This window comes from Aedes aegypti, chromosome 1 (genome assembly GCF_002204515.2).
Source record: "Aedes aegypti strain LVP_AGWG chromosome 1, AaegL5.0 Primary Assembly, whole genome shotgun sequence".
Lineage (NCBI taxonomy): Eukaryota > Metazoa > Arthropoda > Insecta > Diptera > Culicidae > Aedes > Aedes aegypti.
The window spans coordinates 37739774-37761104 of record NC_035107.1 but is presented as its reverse complement, the minus strand read 5'-3'; the positions used below and the strand labels follow the sequence as shown (position 1 = coordinate 37761104).

Genomic DNA, 21331 nt, shown 5'->3' with positions numbered 1-21331 from the left:
TCAAACGTTCAACATAATATCTTCGATGTTTCAACTGCAATAAATAAAAAAAATGGAACCCGGAACCCGGAATATTTCCGGCATGGTTTGGAATACAGCATTGTCCATTTATGACATATAACTGGTACCTTTTTAAACCGTATAGGCCTGAGTGGAAGCAAAAATACTAAAACCCTCACTGTGCAGCGAATTTTTACGGATTCAAATGATTTTTGTGAGTATACTGGCACACATATCTAGTTTCTAGAAGTGACCAGAGGAACTCGGGAATAATCTTGTGGCCGGAGTTATTCCGGTGGGTTACTGGGTCAAGCCGGGTAAAAAACGACTATTTTTGGAACATGACAAGTTACCTTTATTTATTTGCAATGACAATCATTCAAATTTGCATGAATCATTAAGATCTGATATTCAACATTATAAATAAAGAGTTTTGAACCGTTCAGAATATACCGGATGTGGCCACTCGGACCAAATGCCCGAAAGAACCGGCTTCAGATTTGTTGGATACTAAACCGTTTCAATTCTCGAAAAGTGGAGACCAAACATAAAGTTCACTAAAACGCGTTCCCATAAGCTTGGCACAGATGTTCAGATACAAATTGGACAATTTATCGTAAATTTGAGGCGTCCCGGGACCCAAAAATGGTCATTTGTAGGATCAATCAAATGCAGGAAACATGGTTATCCATTATAACCAAGTGACCCATCGGAATAATTCCGGCCACAGGAACATTCCCGAGATCCTCTGGCCACTTTTCGTAACTAGATATGTGTACGAGTATGCTGACAAAACATGATTGAAATCCGTTTTGTATTCGCTGAGTGGTGAGAGTTTTAGTTTTTTTTCCTTCACTTGGGCCTATACGGGTTAAAGTCAACTGAGGGTGGTTTCCAAAAAATCTAATGGAAATTGATAAAATGGCAACTGTTTGAAAATGCCTTGTCGAGGGTCGGTAACGTAAAGGTTTATCACGGCAGTCCAATTAATTTCTTTCTAATGAAGGATTAACTGCAGGGTGAGCCCCGTTGTTCAATAAGATCCTAAAGCAATATCTCAATGTTTGTGCAATGCGCTTGAGCTTGCGTCAAAAATACAGATTTGCCTAATTTTCTAATGTTTTGTAATTGTTTATACCAAAAAAAAGGCTCAAATATTAATTGAATTATATTTTCGGTCTACCTCTCGAAACGTGATAACTTTTTCGAATGGTGGGAAAAGATTTTGTTTGCTTTAGCAAATTTAATAATTATAAATATTAATATAACTGATTATTGCTTTTTCCTCACATTTGTCTTATATTTCGGACGTTTTGATTCAAGTTCCGGACAGCTCATAAAAATCAAATTTATAAAATACCAATCATGAACAAAACGCAAAAAAATGAAAGAAAAGGAAAAATAAAAACAATTTGCAAACCTATTAGAGAGACATCTAAGGCAGTTGGACATTCTAAATTTTTTATAGATATCTATGAAAAATACTCAATGGACCAAGCATTAAAAGTAGGAATTTTTGACCGGCAAACATTTCGAGTGAAATGTTTCCCACACAAAGTCGTCTTCTTCTTCTTGGCATTACGTCCTCATTGGGACAAAGCCTGCTTCTCAGCTTAGTGTTCAATGAGCACTTCCACAGTTATTAACTGAGTGCTTCCTTAGTCAAAGTTGCCATTTTCGCATTCGTACAGTGCTGTTCTGAATAATAGCAGCGCATGTCGATTTTCATACAAAATGCTCAACTTTGACATGCTGTAGTTTAGTTCCCATTCAAGCAATCGAGCTGAAATTTTCTCCACAGAACTACAAATATGATCAATTTTGTAACTACAAAATTTCAGGTTTTTCTGAGTCCCTGCTGAAAAGTGAGACACTAGGTGAAATTTTTCGAAAAAATAGCAGTTTTTCATTTTAAAATTTTTCTTCTACAAATATTTAAAACATTTTCGGTTTAGGTGTAGGTTTGATAAGTAGGAGGAGATTGTTCCAATGGTAAGTGATATACAATTTAAAACTCTAATGTCAAGCCGAAATTAATTTTTTTAAAACTGCTATTTTTTCGAACAATTTCACCTAGTATCTCACTTTCCGGCAGGGGCTTAGAAAATTTTGAAATTTTGTGTTTACAAAATTGAACATATTTGTAGTTCTTTGGAGAAAATTTCAGCTCGATTGCTTGAAAGGGAACAAAACTACAGCATGTCAAAGTTGAGCATTTTGTATGAAAATCGACATGCGCTGCTATTATTCAGAACAGCACTGTATATCGTGTGGCAGGTACGATGGTACTCTACACCGTGGTCAATATATTCTCATACACTTTTTCATTTCTTTGGTATAATTTTACTGAATCTAAGATAATCCAATGTTTTAGTATTTCATCGTAATCTGGTAGTATTATACTAACGTAGAATAGCTTATTTGATGAATTAGAAAAATTAATTGCTATGATATGTGATGAAATGTCCTTTGAAGTCGTGTTTGGCACTTAAAATTAAGTTTTGATCATATTGGTCTGGTTTACAAAGTAAAAATCAGAACATTCACAAAAAAGTTTCAGAAACTTTAAGTTAATTTTATTGCGTTTTGAATAGACAAATATTGATAACATTTATTATTATTATTATTATTATTATCTTTATTAACGAGATTTGCAGCCCGAGGCTGGCTCATCTCGGTGATAAAATTTGATGAATAGATGTGCGATAACTGCAGAATGAAATTATGCTCTGCCAATGAGCGTGCCGCTGGAAATATTTTTCGTAAAGTCTTGAGTTGATAAAATAAGTGTATAATTGAAATATTTCCAAAATATTTCCTGTTGTGAATCAGTATTATAATACCTTTCAAAAAATATTATCACCAATGATGTCAGTTAGACAAGCGCGAAGTAACGTTATCTCGAATTTGTATGAGAATATACTGGACACGGTGTATGCCCAGGGAAGTCAAGGAAATTTACATTACGAAAAGATCCTGAATCGACCAGGAATCGAACCCAAACACCTTCAGTATGGCTTTGCTTTGTAGCTGCGGACTCTAACCACTCGGCTAAGGAAGGGCCCTCAAACAAAGTAAGGTGTCCAAAATTTGAAGCTACGTAGAAACAAAGGTACGTCAGAAAACAATTAATTGAACTGCCGCAATCAGTTGTTAATATTTTCAGATATGAAAACATCATATTTTTAGGGCATATTGGGCTAAATAGGTTTTACCAGTCATAGACTTCGAATGAAGTCGACATTGATTTTTCGATCTTTATTGATCGATTTCTCTTCTTCGCTGCTCTCTTTGTATTATTGCAGAAAACTGATTTAATTTTCGTAATGTGTTTCAGGGGATCGTCATCCACAGTTTGGGAAACCATGTAGTAGAAGTTGTTTACAATAAAGCGCGGGACGGGCGGCGGTGAATACAACGCTCTTGGTTTGGTGGGTCGATCGATTGGCTGTGGAGATGAGACTAATGATGACCGAAAAAAAAAACGAGGCACCCCCACCGATTATCGAGCCATTTAACAACGATGTTTACTCGTACATACGTCACACACAGACGATGCGCGCGCGCATCCTATACTCCAACGTTTATGAATGAATTGAGGAAAATTGGTGAATGCAATTTGTGCGCTTCTTCTGAACCGATTTTCTCAATGGACGTGCGTACGCGCGTGGTTCTGATTCGGCCCGGCGAGAATTGTCGATCCATTTGCCTATATTTACTCACAAATCGCGTTGGCTTGGCGGGGGAGCTTGTGCCCAACCGGAAGCGATCGGGAGGTTGAAAAATTATCTGTTAATTTGATTTGTGAATTACGCCAATCGGTCAGTATCGATGGTTCAACAGTCGATTGATCATTGATTCAAGAACAGCATCGAGCTGTGCGAATCTTGTTGGGCAAATTTGACCAGAACATCGATGATACTGAATCGATTCAAATTCAATATGTCGAAACGATTTACCAATTTAATCAAATCATTTGAATCGATGTTTTTGAATCGATTCAATTTTCAAGCTTATATAAAAAAAATATAAAAACGGGCTCTCAAAATAAGACCAAATGCAAATGCATATGTTCTTCAAATTCGTTCAATTGAATAACATTTGAAATTAAAATTACGCATCAAATAATTGAAGACTGATTATAAACTAGGTTTATGATGCATCAACTCATTAAAAAATTCTTATCAATTTTACTTTTTTGAATCGGAACAAAACTCGAATGAAGAAAATCGATCCATATGATTTTAAGTGCTCCTAACATCGATTCAAAAAATCGATTTTCGGAAAAACGATTCAAAATCGCCCATCGCTAATCGCAGCCAAACCTCAAATTGTCAAGAGTTCAAATCTAGGGAACTAAATAGCCGTTCAAACAGAAAACTTCATCGATTGGTCACCACCAACGTGTGACCAATCTATTAAGTTTTCAGCTGAAACCACTTTAAGGTTCTCTAGATTTGTGCTCTTGGGCATACAGTATCAGCACGCCTGCCATACTAAATGTAAAACGGCAACATTAACAAGGAAAACTAGCAATTAATAACTGTAGGAGTGCCCATCAATCTGAATATAAGAGTTATGCTTTGAAGATTCCACCTGGATTCTACAGGACCTGTAGAAATCCTGGAAATCCATCCATGATTTCGAAATGAAAACCGAATTTAGTACTATAGTGGAAAGTGGGGCAGTTTGGCCACCTTAAGAAAAAGTCGATAAAAGTGATGAAAATATTATGGAAACTTTGGATTTTTGCATGATTTCCAACATTTCTTAGATCAATACACTAGATCTGTATGATTTCCGTTGTCTTATAAAATTCCCGAATGAATGAGAGATTTTTCAAAATTTGTCATTTTTTGAGTCGATTTTTTACCGATGGGGTGAAATGAGCACCCTATTTTTGGTTGTAAAATTATTTCATGTAATTTAAAAATTTAATTATTTGTTTCACTACACTTGAAAGTTATTAGTATTTATAAACACTCCGTGCAAATAGATTAAATAAAAAAAAACCTTCTAACAGTCAAATTTCATCATTCTAAAATGATGAAATTTGAAAGAGCCATTCGGGGCAATATGGGCAGATTTTTGGAATTTCATTTATTCTTTTTCTTTGAGTTTAGAACACTGACTTTTAGCATGTCTATTGCTTCATTTCCTTGTCAGCTTTAGGGTTGCATGTTATTTCAGATGAAATTTCAAGAATTTATGCAGTTTTCAAGGGGTGCTCATTTCAAACCATTGGCCAAATCGCCCCGACTACCCCTACTATCCAACTCCATTAGAGTTTGTATCCTTTGACTGATACGTGTATTTCGACCTCAACTGTAAGGCCGTCTTCAGTGTCGTGTACTAGTCGAGTCTACACTCCTTATTATGCCAAGTAGTTTTAAGCTGGCTTTATCGTGGTCTTGCCGAGCTTTTTGGTAGATTTTCAACATTTCCTACCAATAACTAATCATTATTTTCTTGTTTCCATTCACAGAGGAAAGCACGGCATCGTTCGGCGAGCGGTCGACAAGAAAACCGGCGTCAACTATGCCGCAAAGTTCCTGCGCCGGCGGCGCCGAGGCCAGTGCTGCGCCAAAGAGATCAACCACGAGATAGCGGTGCTGATGCTGTGCGCCAACTCCCAACACATTGTGCGACTGCACGCGGTGCACGAAACCCGCCAGGAAACCGCTCTGATTCTGGAACTGTGAGTATCCATATTTCGATTTGTGAATTGTACTGAAGATTAACCTTGTAACCGCTTTCTAGGGCAACTGGTGGCGAACTGCAGACCATGATCGACAGCAAAGGGCAGCTTTCGGAAGCGAAAACTCGAACCTGTATGCGCGAGATTCTGCGCGCTCTGAACCACATGCACAAGCAGTCCATCGCCCATCTGGACCTGAAGCCGCAAAATATCCTGCTCAGTGGCGACGATGTTGAAGGTGAGTATGACTGGCAAGTCCCCAGTGATTGCTGGAAGATTTACCACCGGTGCATTCTTGTTTTTGCAGATGGTCTCAAACTGTGCGACTTCGGTATCGCGCGTATCGTCGAGGATACGGGCAAGATATACGAGATCCTGGGCACCCCGGACTACGTTGCCCCGGAGGTGCTCCACTACGAACCGCTGTCGCTGCGGACGGACATCTGGTCCATCGGGGTGCTCACGTACGTGCTGCTGACCGGATGTTCCCCCTTCGGCGGCGACAACAAGCAGGAAACGTTCCTCAATATTACCAAATGTTTGCTCACCTTCCCGGAGGACCTGTTCGAGGACGTGTCGGAGGACGCGATCGACTTCATCAAGAGCACGCTCCGGATCAAACCGAAGTGAGTATCGGCTCGATATAGTTGAATCTTTTGTCTGTGTTCTGGTGTCAATATGACCTCAGAGTCAGAGTAATTTAAGGTGAAGATAAGTCGTAGGCAAACCTTGAAGTTTGGTTTCGATTCATCTTCACCTTAAAGGGCTGTCACTCAACTATCTTGAACATTAGTTTTTATAGAGAAATTTTTCTGAGAATAGCACGGTGTTTATGCCTTGGGGTATATTGACCTCAAATCCAAATCCATTGCGAAATTTGCGCGGATATTCGATTTCAACTGTTTTGGAGAGGAATTTTAATGTATGAATGTTTCGAAATAATTAAAGTTTGGAAACCTTGGACACATTTATCTCAGCAACAGTACAATATAAAGTAAAACAATATTATAGATTCGTTGGGAATATCACCGCATGATGGCGCCAGCACAGAAAATGATACTATAAGAAGCCCATACATTAGTTATTACGTCATATATCTCGAGATTCTGTAAACTAGAAATAATGATTTATTCAGCAAAATTGCTCATTGAATCATGGGCTATAGACAGCATACCTGCTTGGTTCAACAAACTGCCATCAGGGGGCACTGTATCATTGGAAATATTTTAACTCATATCTTAAGTTTGAGTTGTTTTTAGTGTGTTCGGAAAAGTTGCTTATTTAAAACTCATATATCTCCGAATGCAGATCATATAACAGGAGTTACTGGTTAAGCTGCTCTTCAGACCAAAAGCAATACTCAGCATATCTGATATGTTTGAAATGCTGCCACTAGGAGGTGCTAATGAGCATCACATAATTCGAAATCATATAACTTAAGATTGAATTAGTTAGAAGACTAGTGTCTTTGGCAAAGTTGAACTTTACCCAGATAACCAGAATGTACGTACAATAAAATCACTTTTTGTAAAAATGTACTAGAAAATTATGAATATTTGCATCAGCCGCCCCTGACATGGGGAAGACGCTGTTGTGAGCCGCTCCTAACATGGAGTACAGACGCTCCAGGTTTGCAGAAGCAAAAGCAAACCCCCCCTTCCCTGTCAGCATACGACCAGAGTTCCCACCGGGGTCGGCTACCCGATCTTCCCTAAGGTTACTCGTACCCCGGCCAGTACCGCGAGGAGGTAGGGATAGGAGTTGCTGGGCAAGAGGCTAAGGACCACACAAAGGGGTCTATTTTATACCTGCAGGTACGCGAGGTACCAATGGTACGCCATGCCCAGCCATTTACCAACCAAATTGTTTCTTCTTCTTCTTCTTCTTTCTGGCGTTACGTCCCCACTGGGACAGAGCCTGCTTCTCAGCTTAGTGTTCTTATGAGCACTTCCACAGTTATTAACTGAGAGCTTACTATGCCAATGACCATTTTTGCATGTGTATATCGTGTGGCAGGTACGAAGATACTCTATGCCCTGGGAAGTCGAGAAAATTTCCAACTCGAAAAGATCCTCGACCGGTGGGATTCGAACCCACGACCCTCAGCTTGGTCCTGCTGAATAGCTGCGCGTTTACCGCTACGGCTATCTGGGCCCCAAATTGTTTCTTATTACTTTGAAATAGCGGACTGCAAAGTCTACATGACCAGTGCTGGGAATGGTAATAGTAGTATGCTTGAATTTCGCGAAAATCACGTGACTTTCCCAGTACAGTAGTTCAAAAACGTGAATCTCATCAAGTAGCCTATGTTGGGTGAATGAATTTTCTAAATCGTGAGTGTCATTGAAGGCTCTAAATGCGGGAAATGCAGCGGGAAATAGAACATTTTTCTACAGTAATTTTGGGTTGCCCTTAGCAACGGGTGTTTTGCGATTTTCAAGCCTCTTTGCCTACAGCAGCGGTAGGCGTGAGTTTCACTGGCTTCGCTGACTGCGATTGGCTTTGTTTCGCTACTGTAGAATGAATTTCAGATTTTTCCCAACCCTGTACATGACTACCAAAACAAATGATGGGCTACTTAGCCTCGAAGTTTGAGCATACAATTTTTTATCCAGTTTTGTATTTTCTACACGTAAGTCTAGCCTATTTTGAAATGTGTAATGGGATTTATTTTTCAATGATATGTTTAATTTTAATTATATTACAAAACAATTGCTCTCGCATGATTTTCTAAATTATTTGGTAGACAAAACTAAATTTCTATCAAATTGAACAAAACAATCTGAATAGATAAACAAAATCTCACTATGTCATTCGTAGATCCTGGAAGGGATCCACGTATAATCATAGAACGGGGTTTTCACAAAAATCAGACAGATTTCTTACAAAATCTTGGGCAGCATTCTCACAAAATACTACACATGATTTCCATGGAAAGGTTTGCCCAGAATTTCGATCGGATTTCTGATAGAATTTTGAGCCAAATTTCTTGAATTTGCTAAACAGTATTCTCACAGGTTACACTAACTCTTAATAGACGTCACACTCTTATTATTGTCTATCGACCATCGTTTTAGCGGTCACATCATTTTTATTCGTGTTTGACGTTCATGCACTACCGCAATCTGTTGGCCTGTCGGCCAAACACGGTGATTTTAGCATTGAGCGTACGTGACTATGATTTTGATCAAGATTTGTTCAAAGAGTTACGTCTGTTTGTCTGTGGTTTGACCATTGTGTCACTTATTTCGATGTTTAATGAGACAAGCAAGCGTATAAGTTTATTCCAATCCTTATTAAAAAAGTGATCCACAATGCGGGATCATCCTTACCTCGTACAAGCAACAGACCTGGCAGGAAGGCTCTAAACTGGTGGACGGACGACAACAGGAAAGCAGTTAAATCTAAGAGGAAAGCTATACGCGCGGTTGAGCGTATTCCCATTGGCCGCCATAACAAGGGGAATGCACTGACCCTACATCGGCGGCGATACTAAAAGGATAATTGCTGATGCTAAGCGTGCCAGCTGGGAACATTTTTTGGACAGCTTCAAGCCAACATCTCTTCACCAACATCAACAACAACACATTCACTCTCAGGAAGCTAATTGTCGCAATCAAATAACGGCAAATCAGATGGCATATCCACTCTGATAAAAAAATCTTCCTTCTGTCGGAAAACTACAACTCTTGGATCTCATCAACAAGCAATGACTCACGGACTCTTTTCCATCAGAAGTGAAATGAAGTGAAAGCCTTATCATCCCCATACCGAAGACCAACAGTAACTTCCGTGACCCTTCAAAATTCCGGCCAGTTGCGCTTACGGGTTGCATGTCAAAGGTGATGGAGCGGATGCTGATACGTCGACTGAAACAGTTCCTGAAATCTCATGACCTCTTGGATCATAGACAACATGTCTTTAGAGAAGAGCGCGGGACTTTTACCTGCTCCAATGCTCCGTCAACTAGTTCAATTTATCGGGGCACATCATGCGTTTCGTTCAGAATTTTCTACAACATCGTTCCATCCGAGTACTTGTTGGCGACTTCCTATTTGACTCATATTAGGAAGAGATCGCCGTTCCACAGGGTTTCCTGATAGCTGTCACCTTATTTCTGGTGGCAATGAACGTACTATATATTTGTATACGCAGACGATATCCTTTTTGTCGTTTGCGGGAAAACACCACACGGAGAAAACGGAAAACCCATATTTGAGTATTTTTTAACTTACTTTTGAGTTATTTTTCTCTCCCTATTTCATTCGCTCCTTCTATTGTTGTCAGAGAGCGAAGAGCAAAACAACCCAAAAACCGAACCTTAGTGCGTTACCTCAAATTTGAGTAAGTGGCACAGTACTGGAAGTTGAGTTATTTGATCTGCCGATTGAGTGAAAAGAACTTAGCCAGTAGGTATTTTTTCGCATGGCTGCAAATGAAAACAACTTCTACCCCATCTACTCAAAATTAGGTTAACGCACGAACCCCTGGAATTGAGGGGAATGAACTCACTTTTGAGTACTTCATTTTCTCCGTGCAGTTGTCAGAACCAAAACCCAAGCAGCTGTCAACGCGGTATTCAGTCGGCTTCGAGCTGCCCGCATCGAAAAGTGTTAGATGTTACGAGTGTTACACTAACCATCGAAACCCCGTCCCAATAGTGGTCAGTTATTGCTAACAAAAAACCGTCAAGGTGATTGGAGTCACTGTTGACCAAGGGCTCACCTGCCGGCATCACTATGATTCGGTGAAACAGAGTTGTCAAACCCGCCTTAACATTATTCGGATCATCCCACGCTCCCAACGAACAATCTGGAAGAGCGTTTCCGGGTTGCGCCAGTCGTAATTGATACCAGGCTAACATACGGATTGGAACTCACTTGCAGTGTTAGACCGACTCGTTAGCACCCTCGCTCCCGTATACCACGGGTACATACGTATAATATCAGTGTTACCCCCATCTACTCCGGCTGGCTCAAACTACGTCGAAGCAGGTTTTCTTCCCTTCCGCTTTTTCATTTACACGGCTGTCTGAAGAGAAGCTACCGTTATTACCGAAAAAACATCTGTAGACGACAGGACAATCTACGCATGGATTCCCGGACATTGTGCGATACCCGGAAATGTAGCTGCCCCGATAACCTTGCCGGTTTTGGTAGTTCTTCTCTGCGTTTCGAAGAAATGGTTCCTTTCGACGACGTCAAAAGTTGGCTTTCGAAATCCTTCAAGAACGTAAGGGGTACTGAATGGACTCAATCTTACTCTCCGCACCTACGGAAAATCAAGATTTCAACTGAAAATTGGGCCGATTGTCCTGTTCTCCACGATTAACGAGTCATCTCCCGTTTGAGAACCGGGCATACGCGGGTTTCACATAACATGGATGGACGTGGTCCACACTCACACTCAAATATCAATCAATACGCTCTCTCGTGCGAGCAAACTCATTAGAGATCTACTTCGTAAATCTCACGTTTGAGATTTTGATGCAAAATCACTCAATCAACTCAAACCGTAAAAAATGATTCAATCGAAAAACCCGGCAAAAACTCATGAAACCCGAATACGTTTACGTTAGAAAGAATTACTATAATTTTACCAGACTAACAAGAAATTATTGCCATGTGTGAGTTAACTGTGGAAATACGAGACAATGAGTTCAATAGGTGAGCCAACTCATCCATGATTTTTTGACTGCTGAGTTGCGTGATTGACAACTCACGCATGATGAATCTCAAGCGTGAGTTATGAGAAATTGAGTTTCTCACAACACTGATTTCGGGAAGCAACCCTTTGGAAACGATGCGACCACCGTGTCAACTTTGATAGGATTCCTAAAACCTATCAACCTGTACGAACAAATCTGAGCCAACACTCCATGTCATTAACCAAGAGCCACTTTATCTTGGTTTTGCAGCTTTATTGAGTTTCTGAATATGAACTTTACTACCCATAAACGCATGTCAGTCCCATGTTTGCTGAATTTTCTATTCACATGGGACAAATATGCGTTTAAGGGCAGTTTACTAGGTAGATGTCCACCGCCAATCTCGGCAGCAACACGCAATTAGGTTATCAAATTAGTTCAAAATAGGGAGGTTTTGCATTATGCGGCGAGCATTTTCAATTCGGATATTTCAAATTAAGACTGTCTGTAGGTGTTACATATATAACAACGACGTGACTACTGCGAGTCAGCGAAAATAGATTTACCGCATGTTTGGCGAGACCCCTTGGTTGGGCTCGAAAGGGCACCCCATAAGGTTCCTCTTCTACTTTTTGAGGCACCATTCCGGTGACCTCTCCTGACAAGTGTTAAGCTTACTGTAAGTAAAAAAAACTCTAAAATAAAGAAAAAAAATCCTATTTAGCTAATCATACCAGTTCGATTTAGCCAGTGTTTGTTGAAAATTGGTGGATCACCTGTGCTACCATGGGTAAGGAACGGTTAACTTGGGCAATATTCCAATGGAATTCTAGGCACAATTTCACATAATTATGAATGAAAAAGATTCTCACGAAATCTTCAGAATAAACATAACATCAGAAAGTTTACATAATGCAACACATAATTATAATGAAATCATGGGCAAGATTTTCTTATTATTCGAGGCGGGATTCCGACACAATCATATGCTGTTATTGGTTAGGATTATGTGATGGATTTTATAACATCCTTGACATCACTGAATCGACGACAGGATTTTGAAAAGAATGTTGATCTAGATTTGACCTATTCATATTTTCAAAAATTGTCTGGAAACTCCCCAGTCAACCAATACTTTGATTTTTCATTGCGAAATGAACTTCTGGCCAAAATTTACCTCAATTTAGTGTAAATTTACGTGTGCTTCAAATCAATTATGTGTTTTTGGGCTATTTTCAAGCTTTAAAAAATCATAACTACCGAACATAACATCAAAATTTATCGGACATACCTCTACATAGTAGTTTATCCAATTCTACGAACTTTTGCCAAACAAGGTTTAAGATTAAAGCAAGTTTTAACATAGTTTGGTTGAGGTTTGTATCTCGAAGTTCTTGAAAATCTCTTTTTTTCGGGAAGTGTTTTCACTGAAACGCATGCCTGCATGATAATTTCGGATTTTTAATTTCCAGACATGATGACTATGTGTATCTTAAAGTTTCAAAATTACCATTTATCTTACGAAAATAAATTGTAAAAAATAGGTAATTACGAAGCACATTTGTAAATCCACTGTGGGTGAGCCAAGAGCACCAGCGTGAGCTTCGAGGAATACAAAAAAGGAACACGTTAGCACTGCCTTTTCTCAGGCGATGATGATGATTGTTTTCAAATCGTTCTAAATGATCAGTGAAATGCGATCAAAACAATCATCACTCGGAAAGAAAAAGCAATGCAAACTTGTTCAATTTATTCGTTTTCGGTACATGTGTCATGCATGATTTAACTATCATCAGGTTGCGATGCGGTGTTCGATCTTTGGGCATTTATTGTAATTTATTGCGTTAAGCAACATGTAAGCTGTTGATGATCTATGAATTCATAAATGTATTATATTTGATTCCCGTTGATTAGGGCCTGAACAAATAATGTCCATGGATGTTTTATATACCATGTATATTGAGAAAACTGTTATTTCTGGGTACTGTGGAGAACAAATTTGGATCAAACAATGTTAGAACTCAATTTAATTTTATTAGCTTGTTCGACAAACTTTAACAGAATAGAATTAGCTTTCAAATGGTGGTAATAGCAAGTGATTTTGGTTTTCCACATGCTAGTTATGATTTTTCAAACCTTGAAATAAGCCCAAAAACACATTTTCAACTTGAAGCATACTGAAATCTTTATCAAATAAGCTGAAAATTTGACTAGACATTGTTCTTGGGATGAGAATTCCGAATACTGCTTGACCGGTAGATTTCCAGACTTTTTTTTTAAATATGAACAGGTCTAATCTAGATTCTGGCGAATTCTGGGCAAGTTTATCCCAGAATACTGAGCCGGATGTTAAGGTGAAACATCTCGGAATTCGAAGATGGCCGTCACAATGGCCGACTTGTGCCCCACTCACGTTTTCAAAAGCACTAAACTGGAGAAATAACTGGCAATCGTTTCTGATCTTCTTATTTTAAGCTTTCTGCTAGTGCACAAAGCCAAAATAAAAAGTGCACTGTTGTTGGATGCTTTTTTCGCGAGATTTGTGCCTTGTTTTAGTGCGATCTTAGAAGTTGATTCCAAACTGTTTCACCTTAAGGAGCATCTACTTTTTTTTTGTAAGAAATGAGTTTTAAATATAGGGTGACCTGAGTACATTAAACCCTCCCTAACTCGAAGGGAAGGAGTAGACCACATATCTAATAATTTGTACGTGAAAATTGTTAATACATTTACCTAGATGACACTCTTTGAACAGTCTTCACAAATTTTAAATTTTATCACTTTGAAATGACTTGGTCACATATATTTAAGAGCTGTTTCAAAAAGTAATTAGCAACATTTTCAACTGTTTTAGAGAAGATGGATTGATCTCAACAATTTTTTTTATGGTTTACGTGCTCTATATACAATACAATAGTGCTATTTTCTATTATTTGTCATAATATTTCAAAGCTTTGGAAAATAATTAGCATATGTCTTTAAAAAAATCACGAATCTCGAAAAGTTAGAAACTGTTTAAACTATGCTAAGATGGCTAAACAATTATCAACTTATAGAGGAATAAAAATATGATACATTGAAGGGACCATCGAGTTAGTGGACATATCGAATTTTAGAAGATCGGGCAAGGGTGAATTGACTGTACAAGACAGATTGCCCACGGTATTCCTTTTTATGTTGATTTGAAGTGGCTAGTGGCTACTTACAAATGTTCAAATTTACTTTGTTCAATCTTATCTTTCTTCTGTATGAGCAGGATACCTGGAGCTGTGTAATGGGGTAATGGTACACTTATGATACTTGAACATTAATAAATTTGGCATGCCGCACAATATTATTTCTATTCCGAAAATGTTGGACTGGCCTGGTTCAAGGGATTAAGAAATCAATGTTTTCTAAGCTAGAGCCAACATGCAATAAAACTCCCAACTTATCAATGGGTAATAAAGCAGCCCTCTAACTAGTTTATCTGAATTAAATTTCCTTTCAAAAACAGTTGAAAAATCGAAAATCTTATTAATTTTCTTTCTTCACCTTGCGAACTTGCCAAGGGCGAAAAGCAACTATAGTAAACTATACCTATTATTATAATAAATTATAATAATAATTTCAATATCGCAAAGTCATTATGATATGAAATTATGGTAAATATGAACCCAATCACAGACAACGTAGCTATTTTAACACAGGCAGAAAATTAATCGTGCAATTTCTATTCGCAGGGAGCGTCCCACAGTCGAAGATTGCCTGGAACACCGATGGCTCAAGGAGGACAGCATCTGCCGAACCAGCGAAGCCTTGTCCGCCTCCGTCACAGCCCAAATCGAATCGGAATCCTGCCCGACCACGAACGGTCACATCCACAAGCAGACCATCGAAATCGTGCTCAGCAATGGCCATAGTAATGGGTACAAATCGTCCGAGGGAAAACCGGACCCCGGTTCCCCTGCACCTTCGGAACCGGTCGAGGACGAGGCTGAAACCAACAAAGAGAACGTTCTAGTACAAAGCCCCAGCAGTCAGCAGCAGCAGCCACCCCAGCTGACCAGCGTCGTGGAAATCGTGACCGTTTCGCTCTTCCCGGACGCACCCACCACTCCAAAGGTTAGCCGCAAGGCGCCACCTTCCGAGAACCACCAGAACCACCATCACCACCACAATCACAATCACAACCACCATCACAGTCACCACAATACCCACAGTAACAACAACAACAACAATAACGTCGTCGTAACATCCTCCGCGGCGACGACGACCTCCCCATCGGTCAAGGCTTACGTACAAAAGTTCCAACATCAGCACCACCAGCACCAGCACAACGACTCCGCGGCGGTCATCCTGCCCACGATGGAGAACGGCTTCTGCGCTGCGGCCGCTGCCACGCTGTGCTGCCTCAAGTGCAGCGAGGAGACGACCGGAGCGGGGGCAACCGCCGCCGGATTGGCCGTGGCCGTGGCCACCGTTGCCAGCCGGAAGACACTGCAGCCGTGCGGCGGCGACAAGGGCATCATCTGCTGAGAACCGCTTCCCTGCACCGGGCGAACCCTGGTGCGCCGGTAGTGCCTTGTCCATCGTTGGCGGACAGTTATTAAAACGGGGAACGGGCGGGGAAAGGTGGCGCTAGAGGCGTCTCGTTCCATGCGGTGCCCTCCCGGTGTGTACTTATAGTTCGTCGTCAGACTTCTCGGTTCTAGAGAAGTGGAGATATAGAAAGAGGAAAAGCATACGAGAATTCAAACAGTCGGAATCGTTGGGATTGTTATGCGTGCGTGTATCATATGTTAATTAGTAAGCAGTTGCGGATGGATTTTTTGTAGTATTTTTGGGCGGGGTTTTCCCCGCAATCAGTAGGGTGAAACCCTTTTCTTTATTTTTTTTTTTTCTTTGCTCTTTTTCTACTTGTAGCTTGAATTGATATATTTTTCTTTCTTTCTATGAATAAATGGAAGCCCAGATGGGAGTCGGTGACTTTGGAGGCGTAAATGGACTTGAAATGCTAATTTTCAGAACGAAATTAACGAAATACATTGGTTTGCCACGGTTGGCATACTGTAACTACTCCTTCGAGACGAATCTGTGCCACGATGTCCCCTATCTTTTAACATCAAAGTTTGCATGTTAAAAAGCAATGATTAGAAGTTTTCGCATTGATTTGTATCATGTCGCAGTAGGCTGGGCTTTAACTGATTCATACATCAGTGGCAACTATGATCTGCCAATTCAGCTCCGGGTGATGGAGAGAGATTGTGTTCTAGGGAAGGTCCTACGACTAAAATTTGTTTTCAATGGTATGCAAGAGGAGGCTTAAGTTATCATACTAAACGTCATTCTTATGTATTTTGTTCTCTTCATATTCTCCACTATCAAAAACGGTACCGTAAGGACGCCATTCACCACTAATTTCACAGGATTTCATCATGTTAAATTCTGTCGAAAATCGGATGTTCAATTTTTCCACAACTTCTTGTGCTAGACGCAAGCTAAAACATTTGTTTTTGTAGGAAAAAAAAATTAAAATGTGAAAAATGTATAATGGTACTGAATAATATGTATGTCAATAATACATGTTTAGGGCGCCATTCAACGCTCATCCTATAAGTATGAGGCCCTATATACAGTACTAGTTGGAATTAATTTACTTTCATTTGCTGGTTGTTATCTTTGTACTATAGCACGACAACATATTAAACCGTGGCAGCTAAGAAGCATTGTTCGATCTGCCACAATAAAATCATTGATAAAATCATATTTACCGCCTCAAACAGCCTGAAATTATTTTTTATTAATAATAGGGTGCCGGTGCCATTAGTGGACTACCTAAGCTATAAAAATTCATTACATTATAACGGAAAGCCTTAACAGAGATCTTTTTGCGGCAACAGACAGATTTCAACCTCTACTTTATGGGAAAAATATAAAAATAGTTAATAAATTATTTTTTAAGCATAAATTCGCTTGAACCACTATTGGTACACGTGTTCCAGTAGTTGCGCTAGTGCTCCAGTAGTAGACGTTTGGGAATGATACAAGGAATTTTAAACAAAATAGTTAATTTTAATATAGGTTTAACATTTTTCCCTCGGAACAGCAACTAATATCTTTCGAATGAAGCATAAAGATCATCTCTGGGACTTTTCTTCATTTTTATACATCCATTTTAAAAACTGCTTCCATCCGTTGATCCACTACTGGAACACGACGGCTACTACTGGTGCAAATTTGTTGCGTAAACTTAATTATTTATATGCCTTTTTGATAGAATAAAAAGCTGAAATTTGGCGAATCAACTAAACTAGAAGCGATCTTTCCACCAAAAATAACACATGACGTTTTTATCGAAAAATGAACGTTTTATTCCATAGTCCAATCTACTGGTACAATACAACCATTGGTACCGGCACCCTATATAATATGAAATCAGATGAATTTCATTCTTATACAATTCATTTTGGTATACTGATACATGCTAATAACTTTTATTGCGAAAACTTGTCAGATGTTTTAAAATTATGCAATGAGCGGTGAATGACGTCCTTATGGTATATCCACTCGAAAACATTCCAGAACAAGTTTGCGTAATTGAGACAAATTTTTAATCAATAAATAGACCAATGGACAACCACATTTTCGTGAACCGTTAGGTGATCTATGGAATACTTTTACTAGCATACGATGGGGTCAGAGTGGATGCTCGAGGTTAATAGACCACATATGTTTTCAAAAATAGGTTTCTATCTTTTCCAGCGAAATATGTCAAATGTTTTGTTCAGAATTCTAGGACGAGTTCAATTTTCGCCCAACAGATGTCACCATTCCTTTCGCTTCCAAGCGGTTTCCGAAGAGCAAATTGTTATGTTTCGTTATTTATTTTTTCCTTAGAATTATAATCATTCGAAAAAATCGTAAAAATTTGAGGTTACGGCCATTTAATTTATTCGATACTTTCCCATATCGGCAATGCCATAACCTCAAAATACAACATCTCCGTTATATCGACTGCTCAGCAGCAAGGTTTCTCCATATAACTGTGGGTGCCTTCTTACTATACCGAACCCTTGCGCTTTAGAATCTAAAAGTTATTTCCATCCGTGATCCGTCTGCGGAATCAAAGTGCTTTTTATAGATAAACAAAATCTAGCAAAAAATGGCGGCCAAATATTTGAATCGAAGACAATGCATTACCCAACCCTCTATTTGATCTACTTCAAAGCGCCTTCAAGAATGTGTGTGAGAATGCATGTACGTTTAGAATTCGTATATTTAAATCGAAGAGCGTCTGCCTGCCTTAGATTAACGAAAATAAATCAATTAAAAACATCAAACTAAATGAGGAATACAGACAAAGCGTGCGCGAATGTGTGAGTGTAAATATCTTGTTTCCCAGAAAAAGGGATTGAAAAAAAAACACTGGGAAATCTATGTAAATTAGTAAACTCTTTCTGCTAAAAACCCCCCGACAAGTCAACCGCGCTACAAAACAAATTCGCTAACGAATTAGATTTTTCTAGGTTACGTTTTTTAAATAATTAATTGAAACAACGCTTTTAACTTATTTGTTCGTTTGTCATACTCTACTTTTCGTTGTCTTTTATTTCCCTTTCTTACTTTTTTAAATCTAGATAAACACCCACACACACACACAAACTACTTAGGATAAGAACCCCTTTTTGAGTCAACTTTTTCAGTCTAGCGTGTACATATTAAATCTAACTCTTGATTTTAACCTAGGTTTTATCGACAAACTGTGTATCACCAACTATTTTAACGAACTATGAACTTTTAATCCTACCGCACCCTATTGCGCAATTATTATTATTACTATTTAAGACCTACCGTTAGTGGAAACCAACTGCGAATTGAGTTCAACAACTGACCTTATTTCGGTTTTTATTAAGATTAAAATCGTGTCTTTAATCATACACAATAGCCTATCGTCCTCTTTTTAAGTGGAGAGGTGGCAAACACAACGACAAAACGAAAGCGTTGCCCTACGACAATGGGTTATTGTCAGGTAGTTGTGTTTGCTGAAGTGAGTAAGACAGGCGAGCGAAAAAGACAAATCGGAATCGAACGCGCTCTCATCAGCCTGTCAAGTGAGCATGAATGAGAATACTGGAATGTTAAATAGTGAGTCGCAGAAATAGAACTTATTGTAAAATTATGCAAAATAATCGATCACATAGTTAGGTTTGATTTTGTCTAAAGCTACCGAAATACTCCATGTTTCTTCTCAGGATCAGGATGAACGAATTCTTCGACAATTTCAAACACAACGTTAATAAGCATTACCTCCGTACGAAGCATTGAGGGCCGTCTCTGTCTCTACCTGCAGCCATTCACTTTATTTTGTTAGTGTTGATGATCAACCCAAGCAAACATATGGGCTTATGAAAGAATGCGTTTTGGCTTTCCTTAACTCCTTCAAAGCTGACCTTTTGAAGGAGGAATCCCCGATCAACAAACTGGGAACTCTACACTGAATTGGCTGCGACCTAATTTCATGGATATTCTTCGTCCATTGAAAAGAAATTCTTCGGAGGAATGCTGAAGGAACTCCCAGAGAAACTTCAAAGAAAATCCATGTGATACTCTGAAGAAATTCTTGGAGGACCTCTAAAAAACTCCTTGGGGAACTCCGAAGGATTAGCTGAATTATTTTCCGAGAACTCCGGAGAAATTCCTGAAGAAACTATGGAGGACATTCCGGAGGAACTCTGCAGAAATTTCTGGACGATCTTCAAAGGGATTCTTGGAGGAACTCCAAGCAATTTTTGGAGGAACTACAAGGAATTTCTGGAGCAACTCCGAAGAATTCCTGCTGGATCTATGGAGGAAATTCTAAGGAATTTCTAGAACTCTGAATTCCTGGAGAAACTCCGAAGGAATTCCTGAAGAAACTCCGAAGCAAATCTTACAGGGATTCCGAAGAAATGCCCGAAGTAATTGTCGCAGGAACTCTGGAAGAATCCCCGGCAGAGCTCTGGGGGATTCCTCAGAGGAAGTCTGTAGGAATTCCTGGAGGAACTCGTAAGGAATGGTAAAACTCTGGAGAAATTCCTGAGAGAACTACGGAAAAAATTCAAAAGCCACTATGAAGGAAAGGGATTTGCGTTGGAGTTCTGGAGGTCTTCGAAGGAAATGGTGGATAAAAACCTGAATTGCTGGAAGAACTCAGGAAGAATTACCAGTGAATCTCCGAATGAATTTTGAAGGAATTCCTGGAACAACTCTGTACAAAATCCTAGAGAAACTCCAAAGGAATTCCTGGTGGAGCTCTGGTGCAACTCTTGTAGGAACTCCGAAGGCGTTCCTGGAGAAACTCCGGATGTATTTCTAAAAATACTCCGGAGGCGTTTCTGGAAGAAATCAGGAAGAACTCAAGAAAATCCGGAGGAATTACACGAGGAATTCTGGAGGAATTTCCGGAGCAGATCTAGAATAAATTCCCGGAGGCAATATTGAGAATGTTTATGAGGAACTCTGGAGAAATTCCCAGAGGAAATGAAGAGATTTTTTCTAAGTAACTCTTGAGTGAAATCAAAAGGAATTCCCGATGTAGCTCCGAAGCTCAGAAGAAATTCTCGGCAAAAATTCTCAGAGAATTCGTGATAGAACTCCGGAAGAAGTTCTAGAGGAATTCTTAAAGAATTCCTGGATAGACTCTGAAGAAATTCATTGAGGAACTCTGGAGGAAAACTAACGAGAATCTTTTGAAAACAAAAAATCACCGGAGGAAATCTCCGGATGAATTCCTGGAGCATTCCATGAGAAAATCCCGGAGAAATTTCTGGAGCAAATCTCCGGAGGCATTCCTGGAGAGTATCCCGGAGGAATTACTGCAAGAAATCCCTGCAGACATTTGTGGAGGAAATCTGCGGAGGATTTCCTGGTGGAATTCCCATGAGAAAACCGTGGAGGAAAACCTCGGAGAAATATCTGGACAAATTCCTGGTGGAAATCTCCAGAGACATTCCTGAAGAATATCC

General features: G+C 39.4%; 1 protein-coding gene across 1 annotated transcript in view; it reads left to right on the top strand.

Moving 5' to 3' along the window:
* The window catches only part of LOC5563768 (death-associated protein kinase related), a 470683-nt gene extending 454225 nt beyond the window's left edge, over positions 1-16458 (top strand). The window contains exons 3-6 of the mRNA XM_021839425.1: positions 5486-5698; positions 5761-5936; positions 6006-6324; positions 15068-16458. Coding sequence (XP_021695117.1) covers positions 5486-5698; positions 5761-5936; positions 6006-6324; positions 15068-15863 — 1504 coding nt within the window. The 3' untranslated portion in view covers positions 15864-16458. The remainder of the gene's footprint in view (positions 1-5485; positions 5699-5760; positions 5937-6005; positions 6325-15067) is intronic.
* Positions 16459-21331: the final 4873 nt, after the last annotated feature.